This window comes from Hemicordylus capensis, chromosome 5 (assembly GCF_027244095.1).
Source record: "Hemicordylus capensis ecotype Gifberg chromosome 5, rHemCap1.1.pri, whole genome shotgun sequence".
In the NCBI taxonomy this organism is placed as follows: Eukaryota; Metazoa; Chordata; class Lepidosauria; order Squamata; family Cordylidae; genus Hemicordylus; species Hemicordylus capensis.
The window spans coordinates 133,253,903-133,271,428 of record NC_069661.1 but is presented as its reverse complement, the minus strand read 5'-3'; the positions used below and the strand labels follow the sequence as shown (position 1 = coordinate 133,271,428).

The 17,526-nt window shown below is 44.1% G+C and overlaps 1 protein-coding gene across 4 annotated transcripts in view; it reads left to right on the top strand.

Moving 5' to 3' along the window:
* Positions 1-17,526, top strand: part of ATXN10 (ataxin 10) — a 128,707-nt gene that overhangs the window by 30,113 nt on the left and 81,068 nt on the right. For all 4 annotated transcript variants that reach the window (XM_053253429.1, XM_053253430.1, XM_053253432.1 and 1 more), the window contains one exon: positions 14,161-14,243. In XM_053253429.1, the coding sequence (XP_053109404.1) occupies positions 14,161-14,243 (83 nt within the window). The remainder of the gene's footprint in view (positions 1-14,160; positions 14,244-17,526) is intronic.

The window sequence follows — 17,526 nt, the reverse complement described above, 5'->3', positions numbered from 1 at the left end:
AGGAGTTAACTGTAGCTCCAGGCTATAGCTACAGTGATAGTGTTCTATAGACATGCCTGGTTTTGTTCTACGACTCTAGTGCCCAAGGTGAAGTCACGTATAGAATAACAACTCTTTGATGGGAATAACTTATTTGGACAGAACATTGATGTCACTCTGGAATGACTGCAAAAGTTACAGCCTACAGTCCATTCTATGGGATACCACCATCACATCATCAGCTATCAAAAGATAAGGCAATGGCCTAACCAGCTGATTTCCAAACCTTTTGTTCAGCATGTGTCTGATACTTTTTGACATCAGTGTTACCAGCCCGTTCTTAAAATAAATAAATAAATAAAAACTCTTCCGTAGCATCATCTTCAAGGTCTATTGGTAAACAGAAATCCTCAGTCCACCCAAAGTTATCCTGACTCATTGCGTCTACCTGGTTCCAAGCTTCTGCTATATTTCAATGTTTGGTGGGAGATTACTTCAGACTCTTGGGTCCTTTCTAAAATAAGTCTGGATTACATCATTGAGTCTGAAATTCTCCCGCCTTTCTTGGGAATTTGTTCCACTCATCCCATTCCTCCTCATCTGGTTCGAGATCCGTCGATGCCCATAAGAATGGGTTCTGCGCCTGCGCAGGAACCACACGGTAGCCATGCCTGAGCTCGTCGAAGCGTCTAAGCCACGCCCCACGCTGCTGCGTGCTATTTAAGGCGCGGCTAAGGCGCGTAGTCCCTCAGTTCTTTTCCGACCGCCTTGTGTCTTGGACCTGCGGTCTGTGCCTCTTCGTCGTACATAGTACCTCTTTCGTTCATCCTATCTATCCTCTTGACCACGGACTGGAATTTTGGACTTCGTTAACTCTGACTACGGAACGGCATACGGTGATTCTCTGGCTTTGACTCGGACTGTTTCTTGGTGACTTCTGGTGAGCGGACGCGGAACGGCTTTGACCACTGACTATGGCTGACGGAAAGAAATCGTTTAAATGGTGCGAGGGTTGCAGGGCTAAGTTGCCTTCTAAAGACCTCCACGACCTCTGCCTTTTGTGCCTTGGTGAGGAGCATAACGTCTCCTCCTGTAAAATCTGTCTGTCCTTTTCAAAACAGACACAAAAGAATCGGGCTCTTCGCCTTCGTGCGGCAATTTATGATAATGTTCTGAGCCCTTCTACACCTGGCACACCTCGACCTTCGACGTCTACCGCGCGTGCCACTCCGACACCGAAAATGCCGAAACTCTCATCGACGTCGACTGCGCGTAAACCTTCTGATGCGGTTCCCGCCAAAACTGTGTCGACGTCGAAAAGCCCCTCGACATCAGAGAAAGGCTCGGTGTCGGTACGGTCTTCATCGAAGAATTCCTCTTTCACCTCGAAGTCCTCCCGTCACTCTAAGGAACGTGACAAGGCTTCCAAACATCGACGCGAAGATGTCTCCACTCCGAGTGGTTCTAAACGTCAGAGAACCCGGGAGAGCCCACGGGGCCATACGCCGTCTCCCTCCTCGGCTCAACCATTGATACCGGTTAGTACGCCGAGACCTTTGACATCGACATCGACCGACTCCTCGACGCATACGTTGGTCCCACAAGTATTGCCGACTCCCTCGGCATCGATGGTTATCGATATTGATGCCCCGGCTCTCCAGCTTCCCATTTCGGACACGTCGACATCGATAGTAATCGACGCCGAGCGATCCGCTGAGACTGTCTCTGCACATGCGTCGACCTCATGCGACGTCGAACAAGATTTGGTCCTTCCTCACTCTTCACAGCCTTCGATGCCGACAGCAAGGAGTCTTTCTCCAGCTCCTACGCCTTTGGCATCTTCTGCTTCGCCTTCGACACCACAAGCTTCGATACTTGTTCCCTCAGCATTGCACACTCCAGTCCTCTCGACTTCAACTCAAGTCACTCCTCGGTATCGAGCGCCGATACCACCATTCCAGGTGGTCGATGCTGAAGCTGAGGAATCTTTACCAGCTGCAACTCGGTCGCTTTTATCACTTTTGGACTCGACATCGAGCGGCCGCTCGACATTCACTGGTTTCCCGTCAATTGGCTTAGATGCTCAAGAAGTGACAGCTCCTTCGTCTCGACCTCCTGCTTCTTCATCCTCCAGCCGTTTACCTCAGACACCTTGGCATTCTTGTGGGTACCGCCACCCTTCATTGGGAGTCTCTTCTCCAGCTGGTCCTTATAGAGATGAGACGAACCTGCCCTGGAGACCGGTTACACCTTCTCACCCCTTCACCACCTTTGGGACAGTGTCCACTCAAACACACCATTTCGCAGTGATCCACCGTGCCACACAGACGTCGTTAACCCAGTTTGCGTCTGCGTCCACACAAGCGAATCTACTGCCGCTTCTGACTACTGCTGCTACTCAAACTGCCCGTCATCGCGATGAGGGTGACCAACCGCCACCTGCCTCTCCCTCAGAACATTATGGATCTTCTGATTTCGAATCTGATCCGGAAGACGCTGGTTCTATTGTCGAACCTCCGACTGACGTGGCCCCGGTGACCTACGTTTCACCAAACGATGAAATGAAAGCGTACCACAAGCAAATTCGGGCCATGGCCGATGCGCTGGGCTTGGATGTCCGTTCCCAGCTGGCCACTATTGATGACCCTGTGTATAATTTCATGTTGAAAATACAATCAACTGCTCCAGTAGCCCTACCAATGTTACCTGTAATTACAAGGGCGGCTAAATGTGCTTGGGATGTACTCCATACCTCTACCCCGACCTCAAAAAAACTAGAAAACCTCTACAGAATTCAGGACAAAGATAACGGCTATCTCCTTAAACACCCGGCACCTAATTCATTGGTGATCGATTGCGCAGCGGCATCTAAATCTGGCAAGAGATTCACTGTGCCTCCAGACAGAGAGGGCAGGAAACTTGACTTACTAGGAAGAAAGATATATTCGACTTCCTGCCTTTCCATCAAGGTGGCAAATTATGCAGCATGCACTGCTAAATATTCGCACGGCCTGTGGGAAGATTTAGAAAATGATATAGACTGCCTCTCCTTTGAAGACTTTAAGAAGAAGTTCCGCCAAACCCTGGAGAACTCCAGAGACTTAACGCGCAGACAACTCAGTATTGCCAAACATTTGGCTGAGAGTGAGTCGCGAGCAATGACTGCAGCAATAACATTAAGAAGACATGCTTGGCTGAGATCTACCAGCCTCCAGATGGACATGAGAGAAAAGATAGAAGGCTTGCCCTTCGACGGCACTGGTCTCTTCAGTGAAACAACTGATTCTACGATGGAGCAGCTTAAAAAATCTAAATTCACTGCAAAAACCTTTGCCTCTCATCCTTCTACCTCTACCTCTACGTCCTCCTCTTCATACCGGAACAACTACGGTAGATTCCGATCTTCTTACAAACCTCAAGATAGACGTGACTTTAGGAAGCCCTACTCCTCTTACCAACGCCGCCAGTTCTATCAGAGAAAGAAGACTCCTCAATCCCAGCGACCGAAGACGCAAGATGCCCAAAAGCGTCTTTGAAATTTTGGTTCGCCCATTGACACCTGCCCGCCTCCTCTCTCCGCATATCCCCCCTTTCCCGCCAGCAGGGGCACCTCCATCTGCCTTGACGGATCTCTCCATCCTTCCGTTCCAGCCCTTAATCAGGCTGGCCGGCCATGCCCCTGCGTGGCACCGTATAACATCGGACCGGTGGGTCCTAAAAATAGTATCCTCTGGCTATGCGATCGAATTCAGGACTCTTCCACGTTTTACGGGGATGAGACTCACTCCGGCCTCGGAGCCGCTGCTTCAGGAAGTGAGGGAGCTTCTGGAGAAAGGGGCTATCGCCCCGGTGTCATGGGCAGACAGGCAAGCGGGGTTCTATTCAACATACTTTCAGATCCCGAAACGGGATGGGGGTCTCCGCCCCATCATGGACCTCCGACGCCTGAACAAATTTATCCACACCAAAAAGTTCCGTATGATGACGTTGCAACAGATCCTCCCGCTGCTTCAGGGGGAAAAGTGGCTTGCGACGTTGGATCTCAAGGACGCCTATTTTCATATCAATATACGTCCATGTCATCGCAAATACCTGCGATTCACTGTCGGCGACAGAGTGTTTCAATACAATGTATTGCCCTTCGGATTGTCCACCGCCCCAAGGGTCTTTACGAAATGTATGGCTGTGGTGATCGCACATCTAAGGACCAGGGGTGTGTCAATCTATCCGTACCTGGACGATTGGCTCCTGTCTGCAAGGGACGAAAACGAGTTAGTTTCGCACGTCCATTATGTAGTGAACCTGCTCCACGACTTGGGTATCCAAATAAATTGGAAGAAATCGCACCTGACGCCGACACCCGTACTCTCCTATATAGGAGCACTCCTAGACACGGCGCAACAAAGGGCGTTCCTCCCGGCAGACAGATTCACCTGCATCCAGAATCTTATCTTCCAAATTCAAGAACGTCCTCTACAACCGGCCAGGGTGATTCAACGCCTATTGGGTCTGATGGCATCTTGCAATACGGTGATCTTCTTTGCCAGACTCAAAATGAGGAAACTTCAGCTCTGGTTTCTTTCAGTTTTTCACCCTATCAGAGACAATCAATCGAGACGCCTTCTACTTCCATCAGAAGTCCTTCAATCACTCACCTGGTGGACAAACCACAGGAACTTACTCGAAGGAGTGCCCTTCCAGTCTCCTACCCCTTCGGTGTGGATGGCCACAGATGCCTCTCTCCAAGGGTGGGGAGCCCATTACGGCAGCCACAAGATTCAAGGGAAATGGTCCCTCCAACGGTCCAAGCTGCACATCAATTTCCTCGAGCTTCTGGCTGTCTTCCAGGCCTTGCAGTCCTTCCTGCCAATACTTCGAGGGAAGGTTGTCCAAATCCACCTGGACAACACAACTGCTCAAGCCTATATAAATCGACAAGGAGGAACTGTCTCCCGCAGTCTGTGTGCTCTCAGTGTACAAATGTGGCACTGGTGTATTCTACACCGCATCTATCCCCTGGCTGTACATATCAAGGGTCTGGACAACACTCTGGCAGACGACCTCAGCAGGGTCTTCTTGCAGGACCGCCAGCACGAATGGGAAATCAGGACAGACGTGATAACTCCTTTCTTCAACCAGTGGATGAGGCCCTCTGTGGATCTGTTCGCTTGTTTGGAAAATGCGAAATGCGACCGCTTCTGTTCAAGAGCAGGCCACGACAATCTTTCACTGGGGGATGCCTTTCAGTTGGATTGGTCTCTGGAGACGCCATACATGTTCCCCCCCCTGCCGTTAATACCCAGGGTGGTAGCCCGCCTTCTTTCCAACCCGACCAACTGCATCCTAGTAACTCCTTGGTGGCCAAGACAACCTTGGTTTCCTCAAGTACGCAGACTGGCAAAGAACTGCTACAAGCACCTGCCTTATTATCAAGATCTCCTCACTCAGGACGGAGGTCTCGTTCTGCATCCAGACATTCAAACCCTTCATCTGACTGTATGGAGGATAATCTGTTAACTCATATTCTGCTCAATCAGTGTAAGGAATCTACGCGCCAAAACTACAAACACAAATGGAACCGTTTTAGGTCTTATGCACGCACCAAAGGATTTCTCCCTCGGCGAGCTTCAATCCGTGAAGTTCTACGATACCTTACATCTTTGAAGACCAAGGGTCTTGCTAACGTGTCCCTGAAGGTCCACTTGGCTGCCTTATCCGCATACCATCCTGGACACGATGGAAGTACGTTGTTCTCACATCCACTAAGTAAAGCCTTCCTGAAAGGCCTGTCTCGAGTATATCCTGCAGTCAAGATGCCGGTAGAACCATGGAGCCTATCATTGGTCCTGTCTTCACTGACTCAGGCTCCGTTTGAACCCATGGCCACGTCCTCCCTCAAACTACTTTCCTGGAAGACAGCCTTCCTGATTGCAGTCACATCAGCAAGACGTGTTAGTGAACTGACCGCTCTTAGAGTTGACTCGCCTTACACAGTTTTTCACCCAGACAAAGTCCGCATGCGCCTCGATCCGGCGTTTCTACCAAAAGTTGTTTCTAACTTCCACTTAAACCAGGATATCATCTTACCTACTTTCTTCAGGAACCCTTCCTCTGCCTTGGAAAAATCATTACATACTATGGATGTGCGTCGTGCCCTCCTATACTACATGGATCGCACGAAACCCTTTAGACTTTCCACTCGTCTATTCATATCCTATACGGGACCGAACAAAGGTTCTCCTATCTCCAGGCAAAGATTGTCCGGATGGCTGGTGGAACTCATTCTGCTAACTTATCGTCTACAGGATAAATCACCTCCTGAGGCCATTAAAGCCCACTCCATCAGGGCTCAGGCTTCCTCTGCTGCTCACCTTTCCGGGGTCTCATTTGGGGACATCTGCAAAGCTGCTACCTGGTCTTCAGAATCCCCGTTTATAAAACACTACGCCATAGACGTACGCTCTGCTGCGGAGGCTACCTTCGGGAGAAGTGTATTAAAACAGGTGTTACATTAGCCACTACTGCTCCCTCCTCCTATTGGAGCTTGCTAAACACCCATTCTTATGGGCATCGACGGATCTCGAACCAGATAAACAGGTTGCTTACCTGTAACTGATGATCTGGTAGAGATCCGTCGATATCCATAAGACCCTCCCGACCTTCCCCTCTGCAGTAGTGCTACGTCTCTGTGCGTACTGGTGTGTGGCTTCTCCTCTTCGGATCTTCTGTCCTGTGTCATGGATGAACTCACCTGATAGATGATCGTCCTCTGCGGCAGTCGTCCAAGAACTGAGGGACTACGCGCCTTAGCCGCGCCTTAAATAGCACGCAGCAGCGTGGGGCGTGGCTTAGACGCTTCGACGAGCTCAGGCATGGCTACCGTGTGGTTCCTGTGCAGGCGCAGAACTCATTCTTATGGATATCGACGGATCTCTACCAGATCATCAGTTACAGGTAAGCAACCTGTTTTTTTGGAGGAGATTTATGCCCTTCTTTGGAAAGGCACCATTCAGTGAGTTTGTGGTGATCACAACATTGGTTTTTATTCAAGGTACTTTATGGTTCCCAAGAGAGATTTATTTGAGACCTGAATGCATTTGTCCGGTACCAGTTGTTTTGAATGTTGATGGTACCAATGATTCTATCCGTACTCTTCAAGGATGTGTGGTTTGTGTCTGCAGACTTTTAGGACAAACACTTCCACATCTCCATCCATCCACAACACCGGAAGTATCTTTGTCTTCAGGTAAGAAGTATAATGTATCAATGCATGGCATGCCCCTTCAACATTGCTTTGGTGCTCAGAGTATTCCATCCACATCTTCCTGTAGCTAGACAACTAGCTGCTGGTGGTTTCCTCCAGACACTAATACTTGAATAATCAAACATCAGTTCCTGAATCCCTATAATCAGGCTCTGTACTAGAGCAGTGTTTCTCAGCATTTTTGGAATCATTCTTCACACACAATTTCCTGGACCAGCAGTTTGTAAAAAGGTTTCAAGTTTCTTTATTTAACAGATTTCTGTACTGACAAAACTTGCATCCAGTACACTCACAACTAAAGCATGCAGCCCTTGAAAAGGTAGTGTTATGGTAATGCATTTTAAACATAAACATGGCATCAACATTAAAGTGGCACATTTTAACGTGGTGATTCTCTTTATTTAGCAGGGGGAGAGTAACTGGCCCTATCCACCCTCAGCACAGTACCTCCAGTCAGTGTTGCTGGTGTCTATCTTATGTTTCTTTTTAGATTGTGAGCCCTTTGGGGACAGGGATCCATCTTATTTATTTGTTGTTTCTCTTTTTGGAAGGGCAGTATAGAAATCGAATAAATAAATAAATAAATAAATAAATAAAATATTAGAAAAGTAGACCACAGGGAATGGGGTGGGAGATTAACCCTTCATACCACACATTCATATATATCCAGGTTTTTACATCTGTAATGATTATTAAGTGGAGGTTTAAGGAGAAAAAGTGCTTCTCCTTAAATATCTTGCTTCCCACAGCCCTAGCCCTGACCCTGTCCCCTTTCTCATGATCTCCTCTCTTTTCCACTGGTTTTCTCAATTCACACACATTGCACTAGTTCTTTCCTGCCTGCATACTTGCTTTTAAAAATCCCAGTTTGTTATCTTTATCCCCTTTTTGGTGAGTCTCCCCAACTACCCCTTTCCTCGTCTTCCTTATTTCCCCCCATTTAATCTCTTAGTCCACACACATTGTACTTGTTCTCTTCGGCTTGCTTGTAAAAATCCCATTTTATTTTATTTTCATCCCGTTTTTGTGAGTCAGCCCGCCCCTCATCCCCGCCCCTTTCATCTCTCCCTCCCTCATCCTTTTTCATTTGATTACTCAGCACTGTTGCTTACTTTTATTTACATTGTTACTTATCTCCTTCCTTCCTTCCTTCCTTCCTTCCTTCCTTCCTTCCTTCCTTCCTTCCTTCCTCCGTCGTCCATCCGCTGTAATACAGTAGTCAGACTCAGCACAGCAGTTAATGCATGCAGCACTCCTGGCTCCAGCCAAGCCAACCTCTCACTCTCACTTGCTCGCCCTGCAGCCTGCCTCCTGTGTGTTTTTCAGTGGGGATGGCTGCATACTAGTGACATCACTCACTCTGAGTCTCCTCTCATCGCGTGAGAGACTGGAGAGATTGGCTGGTAGCAACAACCAGGCGGCTTGGGACTCAGAAGAAAGGCAGAGCCCTGCAGAGAGGGCTGCCTGAGCTGGAGAGCTCCTGACTGCGGCAGCCCCCACTGGCTCAGATTGTTAGGGAGGGTTAGTTCCTCAAGGATTGGTATGGTCTGGCACCAGTGTTCCCTTCTACGGCGTGTGCGTGTGCGTGTGCTCACACGTTTTTTGATGTCTGCTCAGTTAATTTTAGATCCCGCTTAGGTTGAATCAGGAAGGCCCCATTCTGAATGCATGTGTGCACACACTGCCTTGATACTGCCATCCAGAACAAAATTCATTCCACGCATCGATGAAAAGAATTAAGAACATAAGAACAGCCCTGCTGGATCAGGCCCAAGGCCCACCCAGTCCAGCATCCTATTTCACACAGTGGCCCACCAGATGCCCCGGAAGCCTACAGGCAGGAGTTCAGGGCATGCCCCCTCTCTCCTGCTGTTACTCCCCTGCAACTGGTACTCAGAGGCATCCTGCCTTTGAGGCTGGAGGTGGCCTATAGACATCCGACTATGAGCTGTTGATAGACCTCTCCTCCATGAAGTTACCCAAACCCTTCTTAAAGCCATCCAAGTTGTTGGCTGTCACCACATCTTGTGACAGAGAATTCCACAAGTTGATTACGTGTTGTGTGAAAAAGTACTTCCGTTTGTTGGTCCTAAATTTCCTGGCAATCAATTTCATGGGATAACCCCTGGTTCTAGTGTTATGTGAGAGGGAAAAGAATTTCTCTCTATCCACTTTCTCCACATGCATGGTTTTATAGACCTCTATCATGTCTCCCCACAGTTGTCTTTTTTCTAAACTAAATAGCCCCAGGTGCTGTAGCCTTGCCTCATAAGAAAGGTGCTCTAGGCTCCTGATCATCTTGGTTGCCCTCTTCTGCACCTTTCCCAGTTCAACAATGTCCTTTTTTAGATGCGATGACCAGAATTGTATGCAGTACTCCAGGTTTGGCCGCACCATAGATTTGTAGAAGGGCATTATAATATTAGCAGTTTTATTTTCAGTCCTCTTCCTAATGATCCCTATCATGGAATTGGCCTTTTTCACAGCTGCCACACATTGAGTCAACACTTTCAATGAGCTGTCCACCACGACCCAAAGATCCCTCTCTTGATCAGTCACCGACAGCTCAGATCCCATCAGCGTATACTTGAAGTTGGTTTTTCATCCCAATGTGCATCACTTTACACTTGTCAACATTGAACCGCATTTGCCACTTTGTCGCCCACTCAACCCAGTTTGGAGTGATCCTTTTGGAGCTCCCCACAATCCATTTTGGATTTCACTACCCGAAAGAGTTTCGTATCATCTGCAAATTTGGCCACCTCGCTGCTTACCCCTACTTCTAGATCATTTATGAATAAATTAAAAAGCACCATTCCCAGTACAGATCCCTGGGGGACCCCACTTCTTAGTTTCCTCCATTGTGAAAACTCTCCATTTATCCCTACCTTCTGTTTCCTGTCTTTCAACCAGTTAGCAATCCACACATGTACTTGTCCCTTATCCCATGACTGCTAATTTTTTTCAGGAGTCTGATGAGGAACTTTGACGAAAGCTTTTTGGAAGTCCAGGTATACTATGTCAGCTGGATCACCTTGATCCACACACTTATTGACACTCTCAAAGAACTCCAAAAGGTTTGTGAGGCAAGATTTACCTTTGCAGAAGCCATGCTGGTTCTCTCCAAGCAGGGCCTCTTCTGCCCATGGAGCAAATAGTCATACATGTGGCACTCTGCAATACACTGGGAAGTGCCACCTCCCCTGCTGACTTTCTACCTTCATACTGGTTTTGTTGGCTGTTTACAGTATTTAGAGATAGTTTATTAGAAGGATAGGTCTCAGCTGTAATGTTCAGCTGACACATTTAACTGTCCAAACAGCTTTTCTCAAGAACATGGTGGAGGAATTTGTGTTTACATTCTCTTCTCCACCAAGCTCCTTGTGATCACAGGGGCTTGTTCCAGGCTCCCCTGCACACTTCTCCCTAAACTCCTTCAAAACTCCAATGTCCTGTTTGCTATCCCCGTTGGCTATGTTCTGTTCACTATTCTCTCAGGCCTTTACCTTTAGAGAGTAGGCTTCCAACTTAGACACAGGATGTGGGTCAAAGGAATGTGGGGCCTCCCACAGCCCTAGCTGACTCCACCCCCTCCAGACAGGGACAAACAGAAACACTGGAGTTTGCTAGCCCTGGCAAACTCACTCTCTCTCTCTCTCTCTCTCTCTCTCTCTCTCTCTCTCTCTCTCTCTCTCTCTCTCTCACACACACACACACACACACACACACACACACACACACACTCACGCACACAGAGAGAGAGAGAGAGAGAGAGACTTATCCCTTAAAGAGAAACCAGCCCCTCAAAATCCCCCTTCCTCCTGTTAGTTAGTTTGATGGGGGAAAGGCTAGATGTTCTGTTTAGAAAAGCTTGCTCACCTCCTCAATCTGTGTCTGCTCTTCACAGGGTAGGCTTCCAACTCTTGTTGCAGGGGAGCAACAGCAAAGAGAGGGCATTGCCTTCATCTCTTGCCTGTGGGCTTCCCAGAGGCATCTGGTGGGCCACTGTGTGAAAAAGATACTGGACTAGATAGGTCTTGGGCCTGATCAAGCAGGGCTGTTCTTATGTTCCTTGTACTCTTCAAGTCCTTATTGCTCTACGTCTCCAGGTGAACCTGGATAAATTTGGTACCAAAAAGATCCATAGAATTCATAGGGACACTTTTTGATTCCTGGAGCACTGCTGGTTTTCTTTCTCTGGATCACATAAGGACCCTTGCTGTTGTAACCTCTCACTTTTGGAGGAGGCCCTTCCACACAGCCTGTATTGTACAACGATTGTTGGGATTAATGGCAGCAGTGACCTCGATACAGCCCTTAGCAGGGCTCAGAATGAGAATTCTTCAGAGGTGATTACTGGATGTCTTCAGTCTTCCTATTCACCACCAATCTTGAATTTATAGGTTACTGAAGCACATTACTGGAGCTGCCTATCGGTGGACTTACCAGTTTAACCTCTTTGCGGGTTGTTTGATACCCGTCCTCCAGATATAACAGCCACAACAAATGCATCGAATGCATATTGGGGAGTCTACTGCAAAGGCTGTCTCACAGCAGGTCATAGGAATGATTTTGAGCTATGGTTTCATATAAATTGCTTTAAATGTCTTGCTATTTTGAAAGCTTCAAGGGCCTTTTGATCTCTATTTGTAAGCAGAAGAGTTCTCATCTGTATGAATAACATATTGGTTTCCTTCTATGTAAATTGATGAGGGAGGTACTGGAACTTCCCTATTACTAATCCTCTGGATCTGGAAATGATGCATCCAGAATGATCTTGCTCCATTGACTCTCCACATATCATGCTCAGAGAATGTACTTGCGACTCTCAGCCATCTCACCTTTCACCATAATTGGGTTTAGAGTTCTACAGAATATTTTTGCAAAGTGGGAATACCCCTCATAAGGAAATGTTCGCTTCAGCAGAAAATTCTCAATACTCTTCTGTAGTTGTAGAGGAAATGACCCACATTTCATAGGGGATGCCTTTCTCCAGTTCCAGAGGCAATCCCTGATTTACCTCTTTTCGCCATTTCCCTTACTCCCAGAAGTTAAGGAGGGCCAGGGCCAGTTGCATCCTGATAGCTCCATGGTGGCCACATCACTCATGGTTTGCAACACTGCTTCAGTTCTCCCATCACACTTTCCTAAATAACCTAGTCCAAATCTCACAGGGAGCTGCAATTATGAATAGATATATACTGCTTTTCAGTAGATGTTCTCAAAGTGGTTTACATAGGAAAAACAAAAACAAAATAAGACGGTTCCTTGTGGTAATATGCACAAAGACTATGAAGAAGAAAAAGGCAGGTTGCTTACCTTTTAACTGAAGTTCTTCAGGTGATCATCTGTACATTCACATGACCTGCCCTCCTCCCCTCTGTACTTGTCTTTAACTATTTAATCTTGTGGTGGTTATTTAGACTGAGGAGGTCGGGCAAGGTGTGCATAGCCAACAGGTAGACTTCATGACAAAAATTCTGAGTTAAAGCTTCAGAAGCAGGGGTGTATCTAGGGTGGGGCAGGCAGGGCACATGCCCCGGGTGCCACTTGAAGGGGGGCACCATTTTTAAAAATTATTTTTTTCCAAAAAAATGGCCACTGAAAACAAAATGGCCACTGCACATGCTCAGATGGCCTCTGTGAGGCCCTAAGCCATGCCAGGCCTTGCAGAGGCCATTTGAGCATGTGCAGTGGCCGTTTTGTTTTCAGTGGCCATTTTTAAAAAATATTTTTAAAAATGGCCACCACACATGCTCAAATGGTCCCTGCCAGGCCCTAGAGGCCAGCGGGGGGAGAGGGAACCTTTGAAGACACTCCCATGGCTTTTAGGAAGCCCCCCAAAGGGGCTACAGGTTAAAAAAAATTTTTAATTTAATATAATATATGTCACTGTACACATATTCAGTTTGGAACTATGTACAGAGAATCAGGGCTTGCGAATACTGAGCTGAAGCTTATGAGCTAGAATTGTATACATTTGCTCTTACTTTGCTTCTTGTGATAAGTGAGTTAAATGTGATGGCTATTAATGGTGAGTTTGTCTTTGAATCAGTGTGAAATCCTTAGTATTAAGGCCCACTAGAAGTTTCTTGCTCTCTTTCTCTCATTTTCACTGTCTTTCTGAAATACTAGAATATAGTCCAAGCAGTGACACTGTTTACTCTGCATATCCTTTAATTATTTTCAGAGTATCTGGGAAAAGTCAAATTCTCCATTTATTTTTAAAACTTATGTAATAGTGATGCTGCAATGCACAGTAGATGATTAGACAGGCGCTTCTGTTTAGTTTTCCAAGTACACCTCCACATAGTAATCAAATCAAATCAAATCTCTTTATTTCGGTCAGCGACCAGCATGCCTCCACATAGTATTTGGGTATTTCATGAGCCCCAGCATACTGAAATTTGTAGTTTTCCAGCATTTTTTGGTCTGGCTACGTCCACTGCTAAATATTTTTTTAAATATTAAAAAATTAACGAGCTTGACTTGTATTTTTGAGCTGATAATATGGTAAAGTTATCTGAAAGATGGGTGTCAGATGTTTGGACAAGGGGGCACAATTTCAGTGCTTGCCCTAGGTGCTATTTACCCTAGATACGCCTCTGTTCAGAAGATTCAGTTTTTGACTCTGTGAATGCATAAACCCATCAGTATGAATGTGCAGAAGGCCACTCAAAGGGAAGCACCTGTCTTTCTTCTGGGATCTGAACAACAATGGCATCTAGAGATCCTCTGTGGTCTGCTCTGCTTCTCTAATAGGAAAGGTGAAGGAATTGCTCCGCAAAAGCCATTTAGTACACTATAATGTGGATTAAATGGATTGCAGGGGGCTTTATGTAGTGATGGAGTCTTTGATTTTTCTGCCTTTTCTTTTTGAAGAGAATATTAATGGTAGCATGGTTCTTTCATAACAGGAATTTGGGTTTGATTGATGCATCTGTCCACCTGATCCAGTTGCTTCAGAAATCAGAAACTGATCTGGAATCATCATTGACAGGTAATATATTGGGGGTTTACTTGTATTACAGCCGTGCAAGCACATCCATAAAAGTTAATAGTCTACAGATATGTTTCCTAGCTTACTTGCCCACATATACCTAAGTTGGACGTAGATTTCACCTTAAAAAAAAAAAAAGGATCAGCTCTCTTCCAGTTTTAAAAAGGTGCCCTGCCTGATCCTTAGACCAAATTCTTGTCTGTATTAACATGAATTTGGTTCTTTGTGAAACCAGAATGTGAGTAAACTCACATTCTGCAGCCTGTTGTATATCCAAATTCAATTTTTATTGATTTTAACAATAGTAACAAATAAACAAAAGTGGGCTTCCCGCACACATCTCTTCGTGAATCATCAGCTATAAAATTTACCCTTGCTATAATAATAATTCAAAACATAAATTTAAAACCTTACAAACACAGTTAGTCTTCCCAACCTGCAATTTTTACTAAATTTCAAACCCTGCTGTAAAGTCCATGGTAGGAAAATAGTTCTTTAAATACAACAAAAATGGTTTCCAATCTTCTTTGAAACATTCTAAGTTTTGGTCTCTCATCAATGTTGTAAGTTTTGCCATCTCCGCATATTCCAAAATTTTTATCAGCCAATCTTCTTTCAAAGGCAGTTCTTTACTCTTCCATTTCTGTGCATATATTATTCTAGCCGCCGTAGAAGCGTACATAAAAAATGTTAAATTAGTTATAGAAATTACACCTTGTGTTATTCCCAGCAGGAAGGATTCTGGCTTCTTAGGAAATGTCATTTTAAATATTTTCTCTAACTCATTATATGTCATATCCCAATAGGCCTTAGCCCTCCCTCAGGTCCACCACATATGAAAAAAAGTACCTTCAAAATGTCTACACTTCCAACATTTGTTTGAAACATTTTTATACATTAATGCCAATTTTTTTGGTGTCAAATACCATCTATAAATCATTTTATAATAGTTTTCTTTTAAAGTATAACATGCAGTAAATTTTAAATCAGTTTTCCATAATTTTCCCCAGGCTGCCATTTCTATGTTACACCCCACATCTTGAGCCCATTTTATCATTGTCTTCTTCTCTTGTCTCCTCCAGAAGTAAAAGTTCATACATTTTAGAAACTAATTTTTCATCATTTTCACATAATTCCTTCTCAGAGTTTGAAGTCTGATCTTCAAATCCAACTTCAAAATCCTTCTTATATAACTCATTTAACTGATGGTATTGAAACCAATCTCTGACCAAATTTTGTACTTCAGTTAAACTTTTTAACTTATAGTCCTTGTCCTGAAAATATAGCAAATCCCTATAGGTACCCCAATGCAATTGCATATTTACTTCTTTACGTGATAAAGCTTCAATCGGAGATACCCATAACGGAGTTTTAGGTTCCAACCATTTTTTCTATTTTAACCACACCCTCATTAAACTCCTTCTCACATAATGGTTCAAAAAATCTTTATGTATTTTACTTTTTTCATACCACAGATATGCATGCCATCCAAACCTTCTATCAAATCCTTCCAAGTCAAGTATTCTAGGGTTTCTTAATGTTATCCATTCTTTTAGCCACGTCAAACAAATAGCATCGAAATACAACCTTAAGGTAAGACCACCTCTTTCCTTTGCATCTGTTAAATTCTTAAAATTAATTCTTGGTCTTTTCCCTTCCCAAACAAACTTAGTTATATCCTTCTGCCATTGCTTAAAACAAGTTAAAGTATTGATTATAGGAATAGTTTGAAAGAGAAATAACATTTTAGACAAGACATTCATTTTCACCACTGAACTTCTTCCCATTAAAGACAAATTCATTTTAGACCATCTTTGTAAATCAATTTTCACTGTATTCCATATTTTAACATAATTATTTGTAAACAACAAAGAATTATTGTTTGTTAACCAGACCTCCAAATATCTGATTTTCTTCTCCACTTTCAACTCACTTATTTCAGAGAATCTATCCTTGGAGTTCTGATCCATATTTTTGGTCAGAACCTTAGTTTTGGCCTTGTTTATATAAAATCCAGCCAGCTGGCCAAATTGTTGTATTTTTTCCAAGAGTCTTCCAATCTTGTCCATTGGATTTTCTAAAAAAAACATAACATTGTCCGCAAAGGCTCTCAACTTATAGTCTTGTTTCCCAGTTTTGGGGCCATATATTTTATCATCTTCTCTAATACTTCTACAAAGCACTTCTAGGACCAATATGAAAAGCAATGGGGAAAGTGGACATCCTTGTCTAGTACCTTTTTGTATTTCACAATTGTCTGATAATTCCCCATTTACAATAATCTTAGCATATTGCTCTGAATAAATTGTCTTAATTGCCCTAATAAAGTTGTTGCCAACACCCATTACATCTAATAATCTCCACATAAATTGCCACAAAACATTATCAAAGGCTTTCTCTGCATCCAAAAAAATCATCGCCATCTGTTTGTCATTATGTTTTTCATAATACTCCAATACATTCAAGACTATTCTCACATTATCTCTCAATTGTCTCTTTGGCAAGAAGCCAGCTTGATCTTCATGAATAAAATGTCTTAATATAACCTTCATTCTTCTTGCCAAAATTGCAGAAAAATTTGTAATCATTATTTAAAAGTGAGATTGGTCTATAATTTTTAACTAATGTTAGGTCTTGATCGGGTTTAGGGATTACTGCAATATTTGCATACTTCCACGAATCCGGCATAATCCCTTTTTGTAAGATATCATTCATAGTCCATTGAAAAGGCTGTAAAATTTGATCTTTGAATGACTTGTAATACAAAGCTGACAATCCATCAGGTCCTGGGGCCTTGTTGGACTTACTTTGATTTATTGCTTCTATTATTTCCATGATTGTTATCGGAGCATTCATAATTTCTATATGTTCCTTAGAAAGTTTTGGAATATTTTTGGTCCTAAGAAACTGCTCGATTTTTTTTGTCTTCGACTATCTTACCTTTATATAATTCTGAATAATATTTGAAAAAATTCAGCTCTTATTTCCTTTCTATCATAAGAGAGCCCGTTTTCTGTAAGTATTTTAGATATATAATTTTTCTTCTTCTCAGATCTAATTTTCCAAGCTAACAACTTGCCTGGTTTATTTGTGAGCTCAAATACCCTTTGCTTAACATACTTCAAATTCAATTCAAGTTCATTTGCTACTAACATAGAAAGTTGTTGTTGTAAGATTTTGATAGCTTGAGTGACCATCTTCTTATCTTTGGCCCATAATAATTCTCTTTCCTTTTTGGAGATCTGCATCAATAATGTCTCTTTTTTCAATCCTCTTTGCTTTT